Genomic DNA, 19,082 nt, shown 5'->3' on the forward strand with positions numbered 1-19,082 from the left:
GTATTTATTGGTTTATTGTCTGTCTCTTCTCTCCAGTGGAATTTAGTAAGCTCCTTGTCTCCTTTGTTCAGGGACAGTGTCTGGATATAGATGTTCAGTGATTAGTTTTGAAAGAATGAATAAACAAGAAAGAGCCCTTGAAAATTAAAATATGATAGCAGAAAAATAATTCAGAAGGGTTGCAAGATAAAGTTGAAAAAAATTGCTGACAGAGTAGAAAAAAAGACAAAAAAATAGAAAATAGTAGAAAAAGGATAGGAAAATTTATTTCCTATGTACTTTTTTATGAGAAAGCTGTTAGAGAATGTGTCCTACAAAAATGAGGAAGTGAAGTAAAACAGAGAAGAACAGAGTAGATCCAGCACAGGAGATAGGTGAAAGAAATGCTTAGTATGTTGGTGTACAGGGCTGTTACTATGACAGCTGCCCAGTAGGCCTAGTCTCATTGAAACAGAAGATAGAGAGCTCCAGGAGGAAGTTCCCTCTGGGGTAAAAAGGATTACCTGATGGTTTTGATCATATTAAAAAGATTTTATGAATTTGTTGGACACTTTGGGAAGAATTAGTGCTAAGTACACAGAAAACTAAGCAAATAGAAATTAGACAGTAATTACTCAAGGAAAACCAAAAATTTACAGAAGAAAGGGAGTGTAATCATAGTTTACTATTTAGCTCAGGGGTAAATAATGTTTATGTTGCAAAGTAAAGCTGAATGCAGATTTAACGAAAATTGTATGGGTTTGTGTGTGTGGAAACTATATGGGGGTGGGGGTGGTGACCTCATTTTTCATTAACTGGAAATTCACAGATAATTACTAAATTGTTAAATCAATAAATAGCAGAAGATGCCTGTTGCTTAGAAATACGGCAGTAAATACCAAAAGAAATGGCTAAAAGAATTGAAAAAGGTCCTAGGCAGTGTGACTAGGAGTGGAGAGGGGTTTTTGTTATAACTTCTATAAAACCGTTGTTTATTAACACTATGTACATGTATTACTTTGATTTAAAAAAAAGAGGCAATACTTTCAAAATCCTATGAAACTATTATAATTCTTCTTTTAGATAATTATTTTAGATAAATTTTGATATTTATATAGAGTTTAGATTAGACATTTAAAGAAAAAATATATTTAAAAGAAATTTAAAGGAAATGTATTTTATAGTACATTGATAGCTTCTATCTCTTTTCAACCTATAAGACTGTCAAAAAAAATAATAGAGTATGAAGTTAAAATATATTAAAACATCTATTATTCAAGAACATATAAAATGTTTTATTTGACTTGGGTTTTTGTATTTAAGTCTATAGATGAAGTCTCGGATATTAGATGAAGTAAACATTTGAAATATGAAATTAGTTTTATCATTTTAATTTCATTAAATGATAATGTAGAGTCTCAAAGTCTTGGCAGATCCAAATGCTAATTCTGGTGTGGTGGGTTTTATTATCATTTCATTAATAGCACCAGAACTTGCAATCCTTTTAATGCTAACACTTCGAATGTTCCAGATATTGTTACGGTGTTTGGTGTAGCTCAATACGTACTACAGATTACCATGTAAAACAGTTATCTGGATAATATTTTAATTATCCTGGCTAAGTCAGCTTTCTTTTTATTCCACAGATCATGATGTTGTCAACTATAAATTTAAAATATTTAAATTAAATTTATTATGTTTGCTGGATTATTGATACTTGATATCTAAAGTTTATAGCATTAAACAAAGAAAATAATAACTCCTTAATTTACCTGGTAAAAATAACAAAACAAAAAACTTGGAATGTTTTAAATTGGATTTAAAAATTTTAAATACTACAATTATAATGTTGCAGAAGTTTCATATTTTTCCTATTGAAAGCAGTCTTTTTTTTTAAAAAAATTATTTATTTATTTATTTTTGGCTGCATTGGGTCTTTGTTGCTGCACATGGGCTTTCTCTAGTCGCGGCGAGCGGGGGCTATTCTTTGTTGCGGTGCACGGGCTCCTCATCGCCGTGGCTTATCTTTGTTGCGGAGCACGGGCTATAGGCGTGTGGGCTTCAGTAGTTGTGGCTTGTGTGCTCAGTAGTTGTGGCTCATGGGTTCTAGAGCGCAGGCTCAGTAGTTGTGGTGCACAGGCTTAGTTGCTCTGTGGCATGTGGGATCTTCCCAGATCAGGGCTTGAACCCATGTCCCCTGCATTGGCAGGCAGATTCTTAACCACTGCACCACCAGGGAAGTCCCTGAAAGCAGTCTTATGTTATTTTTCTGCTAAGCTCTTTAAGAAAGATTGGGCTTTAACTGAACTTTCTAGAAATCATATTTATAATTACTAGTGATGGCAGTTTTATATTTTCACATACAGGATGAAGAAGCAAGGGGGTTATTTCAGTAATTTCTACTGACTTTGGCTTTCGGGAAATAGCATAATCAACCTGCTTTTAGTACAGGATAACTGAATTAGTAGTCATTTTAAGCTGATACCTGTAGAGTGTTTTTGTTTTATAAATGAACTATTCTCCAGAATATTGTTTATAATAATGAACAATTAGAAACAACCTATTAAGAAAATGTAAATGACGACCAAAAGTTTGTGTTTTTTTAAGTTTTATTGAGATAAAATTCACATACCATATAATTCACCTATTTAAGTGTATAATCCAGTGGTTTTTAGTACGTATGTTCAAAGAGTTATGCAGTCATCACCACAGCCAATTCTGAGAACATTTTCATCACCCCAAAAACAAATCTATGCTCATTAGAGGTCACTTCTAGTTTCCCCCAACTTTAGCAGCCCTAGGCAACCACTCATCTACCTCCCATTTCTATAGATTTATCTGTTCTGGACAGTTCATATAAATGGAATCATATAATATGTGATCTTCTGTGGTTGGTTCTTTCACTTAGCATAGTGTTTTCAAGGTTTGTACATGTTGTAGCATCTTTCTAATGACTGAGTAATATTCCATTCTATGGATAGACCACAGTTTGTCTGTCCATTCATCAATTGATGAACATTTAGGTTGTTTACACTTTTGGGATGTTATGAATAGTACTGGTATAAACATTTGTATACAGATTTTTATGTGGACATATATTTTCATTTCTTCTTGTCTATATACCTAGGAGTCTAACTGCTGGGCCATATGGTAACACTATGTTTAACAGTTTCGAGGATCTGCCACATTGTTTTCCAAAGTGGTTGCACCATTTTACATTCCCACTAGCAGTGTATTAGGGTTCCAATTTCCAATATAGGAATATAGGTTTCCAATATTTCCACAATATTTCTTCACACCCTCTCTCACACTTATTATTATCTGTCTTTTTTATTATAGGCATCCTAGTGGGTGTGAAGTGGTATCTCATTGTGGTTTGAATTTCATTTCTCTCATGACTAATGATGTTGAACGTATTTTCATGTGCTTATTGGCTGTTTGTATATTTCCTTTGGAGAAATGTCTTCAGATAGAGTTTTTTTAAAAACACTTATTGCCAAATTTTACTTTGAATAATATACTTGAAGCCAAAATATGAATTACATTATAGTTAGAGTATTAATTGTCACTTACCCTCTTTAGAGTATATTGAAAATTTGAACATGGACATAATGGGAATCATTGGCCTTTAAGGGTTACTCTTTTTAATGAAATTTGACTTGGTCTATGTTTTTCTTTTCTAGTGCTTCATTGGAATTTGGAAATTTAGATGAAAGTTCTTTGGTTCAAACAAATGGGAGTGATCTCAGTGCAGAAGACAGAGAGCTTCTGAAAGCTTATCACCATAGTTTTGATGATGAAAAAGTAGACTTGGATTTGATCATGCATCTTCTATACAATATCTGCCATAGTTGTGATTCTGGTAAATAAGTATTGTCTAAAAGAACTGAAGCAAAAATATATTCTTTGACTTAAATTTAGTATTTTGTGTGTGTACAAATTTTTATACAATTTTATTGATAATGCACAAATAATCTTGTGTCATAAGTATTCGAGTTTATTAGTACTTGAAAACACATGATGTAGTTCATTTTAGCTAGTTGTTTTGATTGATTCTCGTTTTACAAAGAGATTTAATGTTTAAAAAAAAGTCATTCTTCTTCAAGGTGCAATATTGATTTTCCTTCCTGGATATGATGAAATTGTTGGTCTGAGGGATCGCATCCTGTTTGATGACAAGCGGTTCGCTGACAATACTCATAGGTAAAAGCTAAAGCTTTATATTTATTGCATTAAATAACAGTTAGGTACCACAGTGTATTTTCTCTTAATTGCCGACAGGTACCAAGTCTTTATGCTTCATTCAAATATGCAAACATCCGATCAAAAGAAGATATTAAAAAACCCACCTGCAGGTGTTCGAAAAATAGTAAGCTTCATAAAATCTTCTTTTTTCCATTTTATTAGTCATTGGTTTTGCTTTCATATTAACGATAACATAATATCCTATTGCAGATCCTTTCCACCAATATTGCTGAAACCAGCATCACGGTCAATGACGTTGTCTTTGTTATTGATTCTGGTAAAGTGAAAGAGGTATGTATGGATAAGTTGTATTTTTACCTAAATGACGAAGGTTAAGTTCCATAACAATAAATGCTTTTATAAGCAGAATTCTTTTTTTTTTTTTTTTTTTTTTTTGCGGTACGCGGGCCTCTCACTGTTGTGGCCTCTCCCGTTGTGGAGCACAGGCTCCAGACGCACAGGCTCAGTGGCCATGGCTCACGGACCCAGCCGCTCTGCGGCATGTGGGATCTTCCCGGACTGGGACACGAACCCGTGTCCCCTGCGTCAGCAGGCGTGCCCTCAATCACTGCGCCACCAGGGAAGCCCCAGAATTCATTTTAATGGTAAAATTTCTGGTTCTAAGATGAATTTAACGTAGTAAATGTTGGTTTCACTAAAGTAAATATTCTACCTTAAACAATTCAGTTTGTAGGATCTGTCTTGTTATTTTAACAAATTATACAAAAAATTTAGCCTCTGCTCACTAAATATTAGGAATAAAATAAAGGATTTGGCTAGTTACAGTGAAAATTTTGTCAATGTGGGAATTTGATTACATATTTTGTATGTTTTCTTTCTACTCATGGGCATGGACTGTGTCTCTCTTGTTCATTGTTATATCTCCAGTGCTCCACATATAGTAGATATTCAAAAGATACTTAGTTCAAGAGAACCATGCTGATAGAAAACAAACATAAAACCAGGCTTCAGCACATGATGACTAGCAGTAAAATTGGTCCCATCACCTGCTTTCATAAAAATAAATTTTGTTGGAATACTGCCATGTCTACTTTTTACCCATCATCTGTGGCTGCTTTCACACTCCAGTGGCAGATTTGAGTAGTTGCAACAGACCCACTCTGCAAAGGCTAAAATATTTACTGCCAACTCCTGATATAAATAAAAGGCAGCATTTATTTCCTTTTAGTGTTGGAATGCCCAGCAATTCTCAGCACCCTTAATTTTGGTCTATCCTTTCACTGAAATAATTGAAAGTGATAGAGGTAATTGATTTTTCAAGGAGAGCAATGCTATCCATGTTGGGAAAGCAAATTATATCTGTTCTAGTGGATATAAATGATCATTTTTAATGTGAAAAAATTAATTACCTTTAGGTGTTATTTATCAAGTTAACTGTGATGGTAGTACCAAAAGTTATTTTATATACAAAATTGTTAAATGTAACATTTTATTAAAAACAAAATAAGCAGCATCTTTTCTAAAAATCCCATAATTAAACAATTATGAGAACACATTTGTATTTGCTCTATGTAGTTATTTTATGAAAAGGAAAGTGCAAGGTCACTGAAGGATTGATATATATATTCTAGCAATGAATTCTTTTAAAATATTTTTCTACGTAAGTTTCCACTTTAGAAGTGAAAGTATGGGAATAGTAATGGTTCTTTTTTACTTTATCTTTTGTAACATTCTGGATAGGCTAACTGCATTAGTAGTTCAGCAGGAAGTAAAATGGAAGGGGTTAAAAATTATTCAGTTGGGAATAGGATTACTTTAGTGATTATTGTTATTCTTCCGATCAGCTTCCTGGAAAGCATTTCAGCAAACGTCTTTCCCTGGTCACTCCTATTACCCACAGTGACGTAAATCTGATAGAAAATGACCTCAAGGAATAGATCAGTTCTCTCCAATCTTGATGCCTTATGAGAACTGACTGCCATTATCCAAGTGTAGCAGAGAAAAACAGATAGCTTAGCAAGGCACAGAATGAGGACGTTTTACAGCTCTTCTAAGTTTAGTTTTCATTATTTTTCCTTAGAATGTTTGTGACCAGAAATCTGGATTTTTTAAAAATCAGTGTCCTGTTCTAATTAATCAAAAGGGACTTTGAATTAAACTCGATGTGCTAAAATATATTCATAATGTTTTCTGCTATTTCTTCTTAAATACCTTTTATGTATTAACATGAAGGTGATTTAAATATTACAGAAATCCTTCGATGCACTGAATTTTGTTACAATGTTAAAAATGGTGTGGATTTCCAAAGCTAGTGCCATACAGCGAAAAGGCAGGTAATGTATATTTAATGGACATTGATTCAATTGCCTATAAATTGGAAACATTTTCATATGTATTACATATTTAATGTATATTCTACTTTCTATAAAATGTTAAAACTTTCATGTTAGTCTTAATTTTTATATTATTTTTGCAAAGCAGACCATTTTAGTACTTATTTTAAAAGTTGAATTTAGGTGATGTTAAAAATAAAAATTTTTGTCTAGTATGATCTACACTCAGAAGACATAAGAAACTTAAAAAACAAAAATAAAAGCAGTATAAGATGTAGGACTCATTTCTGTACAATACAAAAAAAGCTCCATGAAAATCAATTAAATAAAGACCACTACGTTAACCTCACGTATACCACATATATCTCATATATACCTAAAGAAATGCAAATTAATGAGGTACTACTTTTTACTTATCAGATTGGCATCAGTGAAAACTTTTAACAGCACACACAACAAGAGTTTACAAAAGCATGGACCAATAATAGGCTTTCACAGTTTGCTGATGGGAGTGTATATTGATGTGACTTCTTCAGAGGCTGATTTGAAACTGTTTATCCAGATCTCCCCTTTAGCAGTGGATTCTTCTTCTCATAATTTATCCTGAGTATACTTGTACTCAGGATAAATGTGTGCCAAGTATGTGGCACTTATAGTATGTGTGCTAAGATGTATGTTTAAGAATGTTTTTTGCAGTATTATGTGTAGTAGTGAAAAGTCTAGGAACACTGTAGTATTCATAAGTAGTGAAGTGATTAAGCAAATTATATTATTGTCACACAATGTTATACTAAGTAACTGTTAAAAGGAAATATGTAGATGTATGTGTTTTATATGGAATGAGTTTTCAGAAACTCATATTAATTGAAAAAAGTAAGGTATAAAACATGTATCTAGTATTTTCTTGTTCTAAAAAATATCTATGCATGTGTATGTTTGCATGTATATTTAGACACACATATGTTGTGTGTGTCTAACAATGATTGTTGACTCTGAGAAGGAGGATTTGTGGGGCTCTTGGAGGAAGGAGACAATTTTTATTTTTGTATTTTTTGTATTTCGGTTATTTACTTTAGCACATACTTGCATTACTTTTTCATTTTTAAAAAGGCAAGATTAAAAAGAGTCATATTTTTCAGTAATTATTTGACTAATTTTTCTTGCATTTTAACTAACAAGAAAACATCAGATACTGACTTTAAGAGTGCTGCCTACTGTAGACGGTGGATACATTGATTTCTGTACTTTATAACTTCATAGAATGCTCTTTGTTGTTGTTATTTGTTGTTGTTATTGTGTCAGTTGTCTTCTTATGACAAGTGTGGCTTGGCACATTGAGCTGGACTTACACCGTGTTAATAGTATATTATCAAGGATAAAAATCAGAAATTATAGAAATTTTCTTTGTCATCTTTTTCAACAGATGTTTTTTGCCAGCCTTCACTGTGCAAGTGTTAGGGGTGCAATGATGAATAAACTATGGTCTGATGGGTAAAGTTTGAGATGGGGAAATGTTGCAGTCCATCTTGGAATCCAGTAAATTAAGCAATTTTAATACTATGTGATCTGCACTGTAACTAGGTAATGCTTCTAGAGGAGTTAAGATAGAATCTGAGGGCTTCCCTGGTGGCGCAGTGGTTGAGAGTCCGCCTGCCGATGCAGGGGACACGGGTTCGTGCCCCGGTCCGGGAAGATCCCACATGCCGCGGAGCGGCTAGGCCCGTGAGCCATGGCTGCTGAGCCTGCGCGTCCGGAGCCTGTGCTCCGCAGCGGGAGAGGCCACAGCAGTGAGAGGCCCGCGTACTGCAAAAAAAAAAAAAAAAAAAAAAAAGATAGAATCTGAGACAAATATGATTAAATAGGTATTTTGGGAAGCCATTTCTGGCAGAGGGAGAGCATTCACAGAGGCCTAAAGGCAAGAGTGACAAAGAAAGTTGTTTGGATGGAGTTTAGTTTAGAGGAGAATAATGAAAAATGAGTGGAAAGAGGTAAGTTGCAGACTGGTCCTCTAGGACCATTTTGTATTTTCTCTCTCTTCTTTTTCTTCTTAATAACATGGTTATATTATTCTTTCATCTTTTTGAGGAATGAATAGGTAGAGACAAAAATGATGGTAGGAGGACCCCAGTAGGAGACTCTTTTCATTAACCCTGTCATTTACAATAAGGGAGAGATGAGAGTAGCCTGAATTATTATAGTGGTGGTTGAAATAAAGAGAAATATAGGCATACCTCCCCTTACTGCACTTCTCAGATACTGAAATTTTTACAAATTGAAGGTTTATGGCAATCTTGTGCACCCCGTGTTGAACAAGTCTATCAGCACCTGGTCACCCGAGAACTCATTTCTTGTCTCTGTGTCACATTTTGGTAATTCTTGAAATATTTCAAACTTTTTCATTATTATTATATTTGTTATGGTGATCTCTGATCAGTGGTCTTTGATGTTATTATTGTAATTGTTTTGGGGTACCATGAACTGTGCTCGTATAAGAAGGCAAACTTAATCCATAAATATTGTGTGTGTTCTGACTGCTCCACTGATCAGCTATTTCCCATCTCTCTCCTTCTTCTTGGGCTTCCCTATTCCCTGAGACACAATACTGAAATCAGGCCAATTAAGAACCCTACAATGGCACCTAAGTGTTCAAGTAAAAGGAAGAGTCGCACTTCTCTCACTTTAAATCAAAAGCTAGAAGTGAATAAGCTTAGTGAGGAGGGGATGTCAAAACGTAAGACAGGCCGAAAGCTAGGCCTCTTAGCACCAGTTAGCCAGGTTGTGAATGTGGAGGAAAAGTTCTTGAATGAAATAAAAAGTGCTACTCCATTGAACACATGAATGATAAGAAATTGAAACAGCCTTATTGCTGATGTGGAGAAAGTTTTAGTGGTCTGGATAGAATATCAGATCAGCCACAATGTTCTCTTAAGCCAAAGCCTAAACCAGAGCAAGGTTCTAACTCTATTCAATTCTGTGAAGGCTGAGAGAGGTGAGGAAGCTGCAGAAGAAAAGTTTGAAGCTAGCAGAGGCTGTTTCATGGGGTTTAAGGACAGAAGCCATCTTCATAACATAAAAGTGGAGGTGAAGCAGCAAGTGCTGATGTAGAAGCTACAGCAAGTTATCCAGAAGATTTAGCTAAGATAGTGAGGGTGGCTACACTAAACAGATTTTCCTTGGAAAACAGCCATTTCTTGGAAGAAAATGCCACCTAGGACAGGCTGACTCTCTTGTTAGGGGCTAATGCAAGTGGTGACTTGAAGTTGAAGCCAGTGCTCACTGACCATTTTAAAAGTCTTAAGGTCCTTAAGAATTATGTTAAATTTACTCTGCCTATGCTTTATAAATGGAACAACAAAGGCTGGATGACAGCCCATTTGTTTACAGCATGGTTTACTGACTATTTTAAGCCCACTTTTGAGACCTGCTGCTCAGAAAAAGTGACTCCTTTCAAAATACTACTGCTCATTGACAATGCACCTGGTCACCCAAGAACTCTAATTGAGATGCGCAACGAGATTAATATTGTTTTCTTGCCTGCTAACACAACATTGATTCTTCAGCCCATAGATCAAAGAGTAACTTCAGCTTTCAAGTCTTATTCATTAAGAAATACATTTTGTAAGGTTATAATTGCCATAAATAGTGATTCCTTTGATGGATCTGGGCAAAGTAAATTGAAAACCTTCTAGAAAGGATTCACCACTCTAGATGCCATTAGTAACATTTGTGATTCATGGGGAGACGTCAAAATATCAGCATTAACAGGAGTTTGGAAGAAGTTGACTCCAACCCTCATGGATGACTTTGAAGGAGGAAATAACTGCAAATGTGGTGGAAATAGCAGGAGAACTAGAATTAGAAGTAGAGCCTGAAGATGTGACTGAATTGCTGCAATCACATGATGAAACTTTAACAGATGAGGAGTTGCTTCTTATGGATTAGCAAAGAAAGTGGTTTCTTCAGATAGAATCTACTCCTGGTCGAGATGCTGTAAAGATTGTTGAAATGACAACAAAGGAGTATAGTATGTAAACTTAGTTGATAAAGCAGCAGCAGGGTTTGAGAGAATTGACTCTGATTTTGAAAGAAGTTCTCTGGGTAAAATGCTATCCATTCAACAGCATGGCATGCTTCAGGGAAATAGTTTATGAAAGGAAGTGGCCGTTGATGTGGCAAACTTCATTATTGTCTTATTTTAACAAATTGCCACAGCCTCCAGCCTTCAGCTGATCAGTCAGCAGCCATCAACACTGAGGCATGACTCTCCACCAGCAAAGAGGCTATGACTTTGAAGTCTTGAATGATGGCTAGTGGTTTTTTTTTTTTTTTTGCGGTACGCGGCCTCTCACTGTTGTGGCCTCTCCCGCTGCGGAGCATAGCCTCCGGACACGCAGGCTCAGCGGCCATGGCTCATGGGTCCAGCCGCTCCACGGCATGTGGGATCTTCCTGGACCGGGGCATGAACCCGCGTCCCCTGCATCGGCAGGTGGACTCTCAACTACTGCGCCACAAGGGAAGCCCGGCTAGCGTTTTTTAATAATAAAGTATTTTTTAAATTAAGGTATGCACGTTATTTATTTAGATGTAATGCTATTGCACGCATAATGTACTACAGTATAGTGTAAACATAACTTTTCTGTGTACTAGGAAACCAAAACATTCTTGTGATTCACTTTATTGCAATGTTTGCTTTATTGCCATGGTCTGGAACCGAACCTGAAATATCTCTGAGGTATGCCTGTAAGTAATTCAAGAGATATTCAGGAGAGTAATATTGGTGATTGTATTTCCAGGGGGTGGGGGGGGTAAGGAATAGAGTGGAATGAAGGATGTCTTGCAGGTTTCTACAAAAATTTTGTGGATGGTGGTGCTATTGTCGGGGAAAATGTGAAGCGTGGTTATGTGGGGAGAATTAATTTTTGGTTGTGTTGTTTGAGTTGACTGTGGAAAATACAAGTGGAGCTAAGAGCCTTCTGAAATATAGGTCTAGAATTAGGATAAGGAGACCTAGATGGATGGAATTTGAAGTTAGGAGGATTATTAATATCACTTGGGAGAGAGCAGAATAAGGAGAGCAGAGGGCTAAGGTCTGACCTCAGAGGAACACCAACATTTAAGGACTGGGAAGGATAGAAGTCTTTCAGAGGAGGCTGGATAGGTGGGAAAGCTAATGGGTATGTAGTGAGGGAAATATTTGATGAAGGAAGGAATGGTCCAACAATGTCAGATTTTCTGACTTGTATCACACTGTGTTATAGTTAGGTTTGTCTCTTTGGATTATGAGCTTTGTGAGGCTACGTAGGGATATTTCTGTATCTCTGTCACTTGGCATATTCAGCCTTGCTATTAGCTGATACAGGGACTTTGGATGAAATTAAAAGTGACTGCTTTTCCTCAAGATGTATTTCTAGTGCTTTGCAGAAAATTATGCAAGTCTCTATGATCCGTGGGGTAAATGACACTCCCTTAGATTTGTGTAATGCATAACTTCCACAACTCTGTGTTTAGTGGGCCTAAACACAGTGCTTAGTATCAGCTCTGTAAAATTGATTAAATTTAAATTACCATATATTTATTCATGCCTTATTTTTTACTCACTTTTATTTTTGTGTGTGTATATATATGTGTATATATATATATGTAGTATATAAATTTTTACCATTGTCTTAGAAGTATTACTTGTAGGTAATATTACTTGTCATTTATGAATCTCACTTTATAAATGAAATAATTGAGTCCCACAAATGTGAAGTACCTTTTCAAAGGTTAGGGGATCAGTATCAGAGTAGAGGTTCAGACTCAGATGCCCTGATACTGGTTCATTGTTCTGTCTCCTAAATCATATTACTTTTACAGTTTCCTTATTATAGTCTTTATTCCTTGTTTGAGCCTTAATTTTGTGTTTCAATTTTAAGGGCAGGGCGATGCAGACCTGGAATTTGTTTCCGGCTGTTCAGTAGACTTCGATTCCAGAATATGTTGGAATTTCAGACTCCAGAACTTTTGAGAATGCCATTACAGGTGGAAATTTACTTAACTCTATCTAAAAGGCTATTTTTTTTGTGGGTGAGGGAGGAGAGGGACCATTTCAACTTATACTGATTGGACTTTTAAAAAATCAATTTATAAAATAAAATTATAAAATATATATTATGGAGGGTGGTTATATATAACTAATATTTTTTTCTGTATAAGAAAATTTAACTCAAAAACCTCCAAATTTAAAAGAATTACTTGAGTGCATTTGAATTTTTGTATGGTTTATAGATACATTTTTTTTTAATGTAACATTCTAGGAGTCTGTCAACCACATGAGTGTTCACCTTTTAAATTCTCAATAAGAAGTAGAAAACAAATCATTTAAAGTACAAAAGATAATACCAAAATCTCAGTTTAAGATGCTGATCTTACCTTGGTAGTTTTGGAAGTGAGTTCACTGAGATTTCCTGGCCTGTATGAATTGTTTTCCTTTTGGTTTTCTGACTTCATGGAACAGCCAAACACTATGTACTTTCTAGGGAAAACTATCAGAAGTGCATTAATTTGATTCTCTGGTGTGCTGAGCTAGATGCTGGCTTCCAAACCTTAAAGAGACACTGGGTCATATTTTTGGCATCCAGGTACCTGGATGACTTCCCACTTCTCCATGCCTGTGTGCCATTTTCTATTCTTCTTAGGATAAAATGCAAATATCTCTCCTGCTTGTGTCTCCAGTTTTAATTTTTTAATTCTTGCCTTTCCTCTTCTCTCTGCTCATACCAGTAGTTCCAATTTCTGAAGCACATTTTATTTCCTTCTATCTTAGGGCCTTCATATGTGCTATCCCCTCTCCATTGAAACCGCCCCCTTATTCCTTTTCTGTTTAACTCCTAATTAATCTATACATCTTAATTTAAGTGTCATTTACTCAGAGAAATTGTCTTTGACTTCCCATGGCTGCCTCCTCCTACTCTTTCTTGAACTTGTGTTTACGTCTTTAGTTCCCTGTATCCTTCATAGCACTTATCCCAGTTGTAATTAACTAGTTAATTATATAATTATTCTGTTTTTCACACACAGTGAAAATCCATGGGTGCAGTATCTGCCTATCCTCTTCTTTTTCTCCAACTTGATACGTGGTGCCTGGCACCTAGCAAGCACTTAAATATTTGTTGAATGGATAAAAGATTCTAGAATGTAATATAAAGGGAAAAAAAAGATTTTTGGACAGTGACTGTTATTGTTATATATATGAACTGTGTGAGGAGACATTGCCCGCAGTTGATGGAGGATGGTTATTAAGATTCTCGCTCTAAAGTATGAGCCCATCTTTCATAGAAGAACATTGTTCCCTCTGCTGTTCATTTTAATCAGAGACTCTGCTAGTCTGTGTTGGGAAACTATAGTTCCCAGGATTTTTTAAAAAATAAATATCAATTATAAGTGTCAGTATTTCAAAATTATTTGCTGTTCTTATTTACAGGAACTTTGTTTACATACCAAGCTCTTAGCCCCAGTTAATTGTCCTATTGCTGATTTCCTTATGAAAGCTCCTGAACCTCCACCAGCTTTAATTGTAAGAAATGCTGTGCACATGCTTAAGGTTGGTGTCTTAATAGTTTCATTTTACCTGAAATTTAAACCAATTGAGAAATGTCTTAACTAATTTTGTACCTAAAAAAATTATCTTCATATTATGTATTTTGAATAATAAATACTCTCGTGGTAATTATAGTAACACAGTAGGTATAGTTCATTTTTACATAATATATTTGAAGCAAAATATATTTTTTATGAGGTACAGTAGCAAAAGAAAATTTATGTTCTTGTATCTTACTTATGGATTTTTAAGTATGTGGTTTGATTAAACAGTTTTTGGTCATGTCAAGTTCTATTTTATATCCTTTTATTTAGACAATAGATGCAATGAATGCTTGGGAAGATCTCACTGAACTTGGATATCATTTGGCTGACTTGCCAGTAGAACCACATCTTGGTAAAATGGTCCTGTGTGCTGTGGTGTTAAAGTGTCTGGACCCCATCCTTACAATTGCCTGCATACTAGCCTATCGAGATCCTTTTGTCCTGCCAATGCAGGCCTCTCAAAAACGTGCAGCTATGCTTTGTAGGAAACGTTTCACTGCAGGGACTTTCAGTGACCACATGGCACTTCTCAGAGCATTCCAGGTACTATTATTGTCATTTTATTTTATTTTATTTTATTTTATTTTTTTTTTGGTGTGTGGTATGCGGGCCTCTCACTGTTGTGGCCTCTCCCGTTGCGGAGCACAGGCTCCGGATGCGCAGGCCCAGCGGCCACGGCTCACGGGCCCAGCCGCTCCGCGGCATATGGGATCCTCCCAGACCGGGGCACGAACCCGCATCCCCTGCATCGGCAGGCGGACTCTCAACCACTGCGCCACCAGGGAGGCCCCTGTCATTTTATTTTTGAAGTGTTGTTGGTTAAACACATTTCTAGGGTAAGTGTAACAAATTAAAAAATAGATATGATTCTGTTAATTTTGTTTCATTATAAAGTCATATTTTATTAATTGCTCAGAAAAATACCTCCCTAAACTGTTAATATGTTAAAATTATCATGTTTTTCTCTACTTTTTTCTTTCATTTTCTCAGTTTTCTCCTTGTAGGACTATGTATATATTTATTTTTATTTATACTTATATGTATATTTCTTTTTTATAAACCCAAATTCCTTATCTTTAATCATATCTTGTTTAGGAATGCTCTAAAATTTTAGTTAAGAAACATTGTATATTATTCAAAGTATATAGAACAAAACTTAGAAGAAAATTATCTTGAATTTAATATCCATTTATTGATTTTTTACAGTGCGTTCCTTTCTTGTGTGCTCAAGGCACTATGTTAAGAATTTAATTTTATAAAGCAAAATCCAAGAATCACTTAAAAATCTTAAGATAATAGTGAGAAATTGAGGAAAGTGATAAATGGGAAAGAAAAGATAAGGATAGTGAGCCTGAGTAAAGGAAATGATATATAATTTAGAAATTCAGCTATGTGGGGGAAGAATATGTTATTTCTTGAAAAGGTAGACATGTTATTTATCCTTCAGTTCTCTTGAATGTAGGCTGTATCTGTACATTAAAAAATTGTGTTTTTGCAGAAAGTACTCTTTTCCAGACATACAGGATTTTTCCAATACATACAATTAAAAAAATAATTGTAAGGTCTTTTGTGGGCATTATTGAATAGTGGTTGATGCATTGCTATTAATTTGGTCTATTAGATACCATATATTATAGTAGATCAGTTGAGTGATTATAACTGGGGGGAGATTTGGAGTAGAATTCCTATCTATTCTTTGTTTTTTCCCCAGCTCCTTCAAAAACAAGAGAAGGTAAATTACTGCTTTTGTCTTTCAGTTACATTCCAAAGCAAGAGAACTCATTTTCAAAGAGAGCTCCATTATACTACATATAGGTGATTTCTAGGAATCCCACTTTCCATTCTCAGACAGATTAGGAGGCTGATATAAATATTATTTTTAGAGGCCTGGAGTGGCAGGTTTCTTAGATATAAATGGTATTATGACAGCTTAATTGAAAATCTCCCATACTTCAGTGGAGGAAAGTTAGCAGGCACATTTGTAAAGGTAAATATTTTTACATAGCTAGGTATTTAGGTTGCCTGATACTTCTGTTCTCATTGGGATTTTATAAACTCAATGGCTTTCATAACATTTGAGTATAAATTAAAAATGATAAGTTCTATTTGGTCATAAAGTCTTAGATTTTATTTTAAAATTATTCTAAAAAATTAGATGTTACTGACATATAGCATTATATTAGTTTTAGGTGTACAACCTAATGACAGTATTTATATATATTGTGAAATGATCACCACAATAAGTCTAGTTAACATCCATCACCACACATAGTTAAAACATTTTTTCTTGTGATGAGAACTTTTAAGGTCTACCCTCTAGTCTGTTAACTAGAGTTGTGATGATTTTACAATACAAATCATTATGTTATGCACCTAAAACTAATGTTATATGTCAGTTATGTTTCAATAAAAATATTTATTAAAAAAATTACTCTCAGGGACTTCCCTGGCGATCCAGTGGTTAAGACTTCACGCTTCCAGTGTAGGGGGTGCAGGTGCAATCCCTCATTGGAGAACTAAGATCCTACATGCCGCTCGGTGGAGCCCCCCAAAAAAAAATTTCTCTCAAATGAACTTTTTACAAAACAGAAATAGAGTCACAGATGTAGGAAAAAAACTTATGGTTACCAAGGGGGAAAGAGGGAGGGGAGGGATAAATTGGGAGATTGGGATTGACATATACACACTACTATATATAAAATAGATAACTAATGAGAACCTACTGTATAACACAGGGAACTCTACTCAGTACTCTGTAATGACCTATAGGGGAAAAGAATCTAAAAAAGTGGATATGTGTATATGTATAAGTGATTCACTTTGCTCTGCAGCAGTAACTAACACAACATTGTAAATCAACTGTACTCCAATAAAAATTCATTACAAAAATAAATGTTGATGTTGAAAAATGAAAAAAAATTACTCTCTTAGCAACTTTCCAGTATACAGTACAGTGTTATTAACCATAGTCACCATGCTATATATTACGTCCCCAGGACTTATTTATTTTTATAGCTCAAAGTTTGTACCTTTTGATCCCCTTCACTTATTTCATCCACTCTCCTCACTCCTCTAAGCCCCCGCCTCTTGCAACCATTAGTCTGTTCTTTGTATCTATGCGTTTGTTTTTGTTTTTCATAGTCTTAGACTTTATAAAGTAATTAGAAAAAGGAGAATTGACCTTGAGTGGTTATTGTAGTGATTTTCAGTTACTTTGCTTCCTAAGAAATGAGTAGAAATGTGTCTTGTTATGTAATTATATTTTTATAGGCATGGCAGAAGGCTCGAAGTGATGGGTGGGAGCGAGCCTTTTGTGAAAAGAATTTTCTTTCACAAGCTACTATGGAAATAATCATAGGCATGAGAACTCAGTTGCTTGGTCAACTTAGAGCATCAGGTAAAGTTTTCCTCCAAAGAACCTATTTAAACTACTGAGAGTTGCCTGTACCTTATAGTATTTCTAGTGTTAACTAATGCCATCTTATATTATTTTTATGACATTATCATGTTGTATATCTTATGTTCATGAACTGCTTTGTAGACTTCTGCATGACCTCAACTTTTGTTTGTTGATTAAAAAAATGATATTGTAGAAGCTATAGTTGAGAAATATATGAATGCTTTTTGATACTGTTGGCAATGATCAATTTATAATATATTTGTTGGCAAAAATCAATTTAGAGATTGTACTTGTTATATTTTGTCACTATTAATAAATATTTAGCTCTATGAAAGAGAAATTACAAAAATTTATGTAGATTTATATGAAAGCTGGCCTTTATATTTTTGGAACATAAAACAACTAGTAATCACTTGAAGGCACTTGATTTTTTTTTTTTAAAGAAAATGTCAGTTTTGCTATTTCATTTTAGAATTGCTCCTTTGAATTTCTTTTTGAGTGGCATAGTACATTGAGGAAACAGAAGAAAAGTACCTGAGCCTGGATTTATGGAATAGCTGAAGTGCCAGAGTAATATAAGGAATGAACCAGAGGATTTAGAGTTGTCTCAAACATGGGGAAATATGAAGGACTTTTGAAATTCAAGCAAGAATATATTTACTTGACTTCACTTCCAGGATTAGTTTCTGTCACAACCAAGATGTTATTAATACCATTCAGCAGAATAGTTTAGGTTTTCAGCTATGATTTTAGTATGTTTCTGATAGCAGCTTATGAAGAACTTTATTGCAAGAATATGTATTTGTTTTTGAAGTCCCTAACTCCTCAATGAATCTTCTGCTTACTTTAGCCTAAGCAAACTTAAACTTTCTTAGAACATTGACTCTATTTTAAACTTTTCAGAGGAGATTTTATGAATTATTGTGACGTTTGAATCATTATTGAATTGAATCATTATTTGAATTGTATGGATTATACAATTTTTTGTTAAAAACCCAAATTTAAAAGTATATTTTGTGCAATAGAAAAAGTTGGTGTGATTTGTTTCCTCTTTCTAGGTTTTGTGAGAGCACGAGGTGGTGGTGACATTCGAGATGTTAACACAAATTCTGAGAACTGGGCTGTCGTTAAAGCTGCATTGGTTGCAGGCATGTATCCTCATTTAGTCCATGTGGACAGAGAGAATGTAGTATTGACAGGGCCAAAGGAGAAAAAAGTACGGTTTCATCCCACTTCAGTTCTCAGTCAGCCTCAATATAAAAAGGTAAAACTTTTTGAATGCTCTTAGGCCTTGAGGTAAAACTAATCTAATTTAGATAGTTGAAGATAAATTAAAAAATGCTCCCAATGCCAACCTGCTTTAAGAAATTAATTAGTTATGTATGTATAATTCAACATTGGAACAATATTTTGGTTGAGTCTTAAAGTTGGAAGAGGTAATGTGGTCAGTATTGAGGACTTTTGTACAAACTACATGACCAATGACTTACTTTAATTTTTGTTTGGGTACTAATATACAACATCTATTTCGCTGAGGAACT

At 34.8% G+C, this 19,082-nt stretch overlaps 1 protein-coding gene across 2 annotated transcripts in view; it reads left to right on the top strand.

Moving 5' to 3' along the window:
* YTHDC2 (YTH N6-methyladenosine RNA binding protein C2) overlaps positions 1–19,082 on the top strand; it is a 66,939-nt gene that overhangs the window by 30,303 nt on the left and 17,554 nt on the right. For both annotated transcript variants that reach the window (XM_081231098.1, XM_081231099.1), the window contains exons 13-22: positions 3,663–3,841; positions 4,086–4,182; positions 4,261–4,348; positions 4,435–4,515; positions 6,436–6,518; positions 12,434–12,539; positions 13,981–14,100; positions 14,412–14,684; positions 17,412–17,538; positions 18,600–18,805. In XM_081231098.1, the coding sequence (XP_081087224.1) occupies positions 3,663–3,841; positions 4,086–4,182; positions 4,261–4,348; positions 4,435–4,515; positions 6,436–6,518; positions 12,434–12,539; positions 13,981–14,100; positions 14,412–14,684; positions 17,412–17,538; positions 18,600–18,805 (1,360 nt within the window). The remainder of the gene's footprint in view (positions 1–3,662; positions 3,842–4,085; positions 4,183–4,260; positions 4,349–4,434; positions 4,516–6,435; positions 6,519–12,433; positions 12,540–13,980; positions 14,101–14,411; positions 14,685–17,411; positions 17,539–18,599; positions 18,806–19,082) is intronic.

This window comes from Mesoplodon bidens (genome assembly GCF_964165515.1).
Source record: "Mesoplodon bidens genome assembly, chromosome: 4".
NCBI classification, from domain to species: domain Eukaryota; kingdom Metazoa; phylum Chordata; class Mammalia; order Artiodactyla; family Ziphiidae; genus Mesoplodon; species Mesoplodon bidens.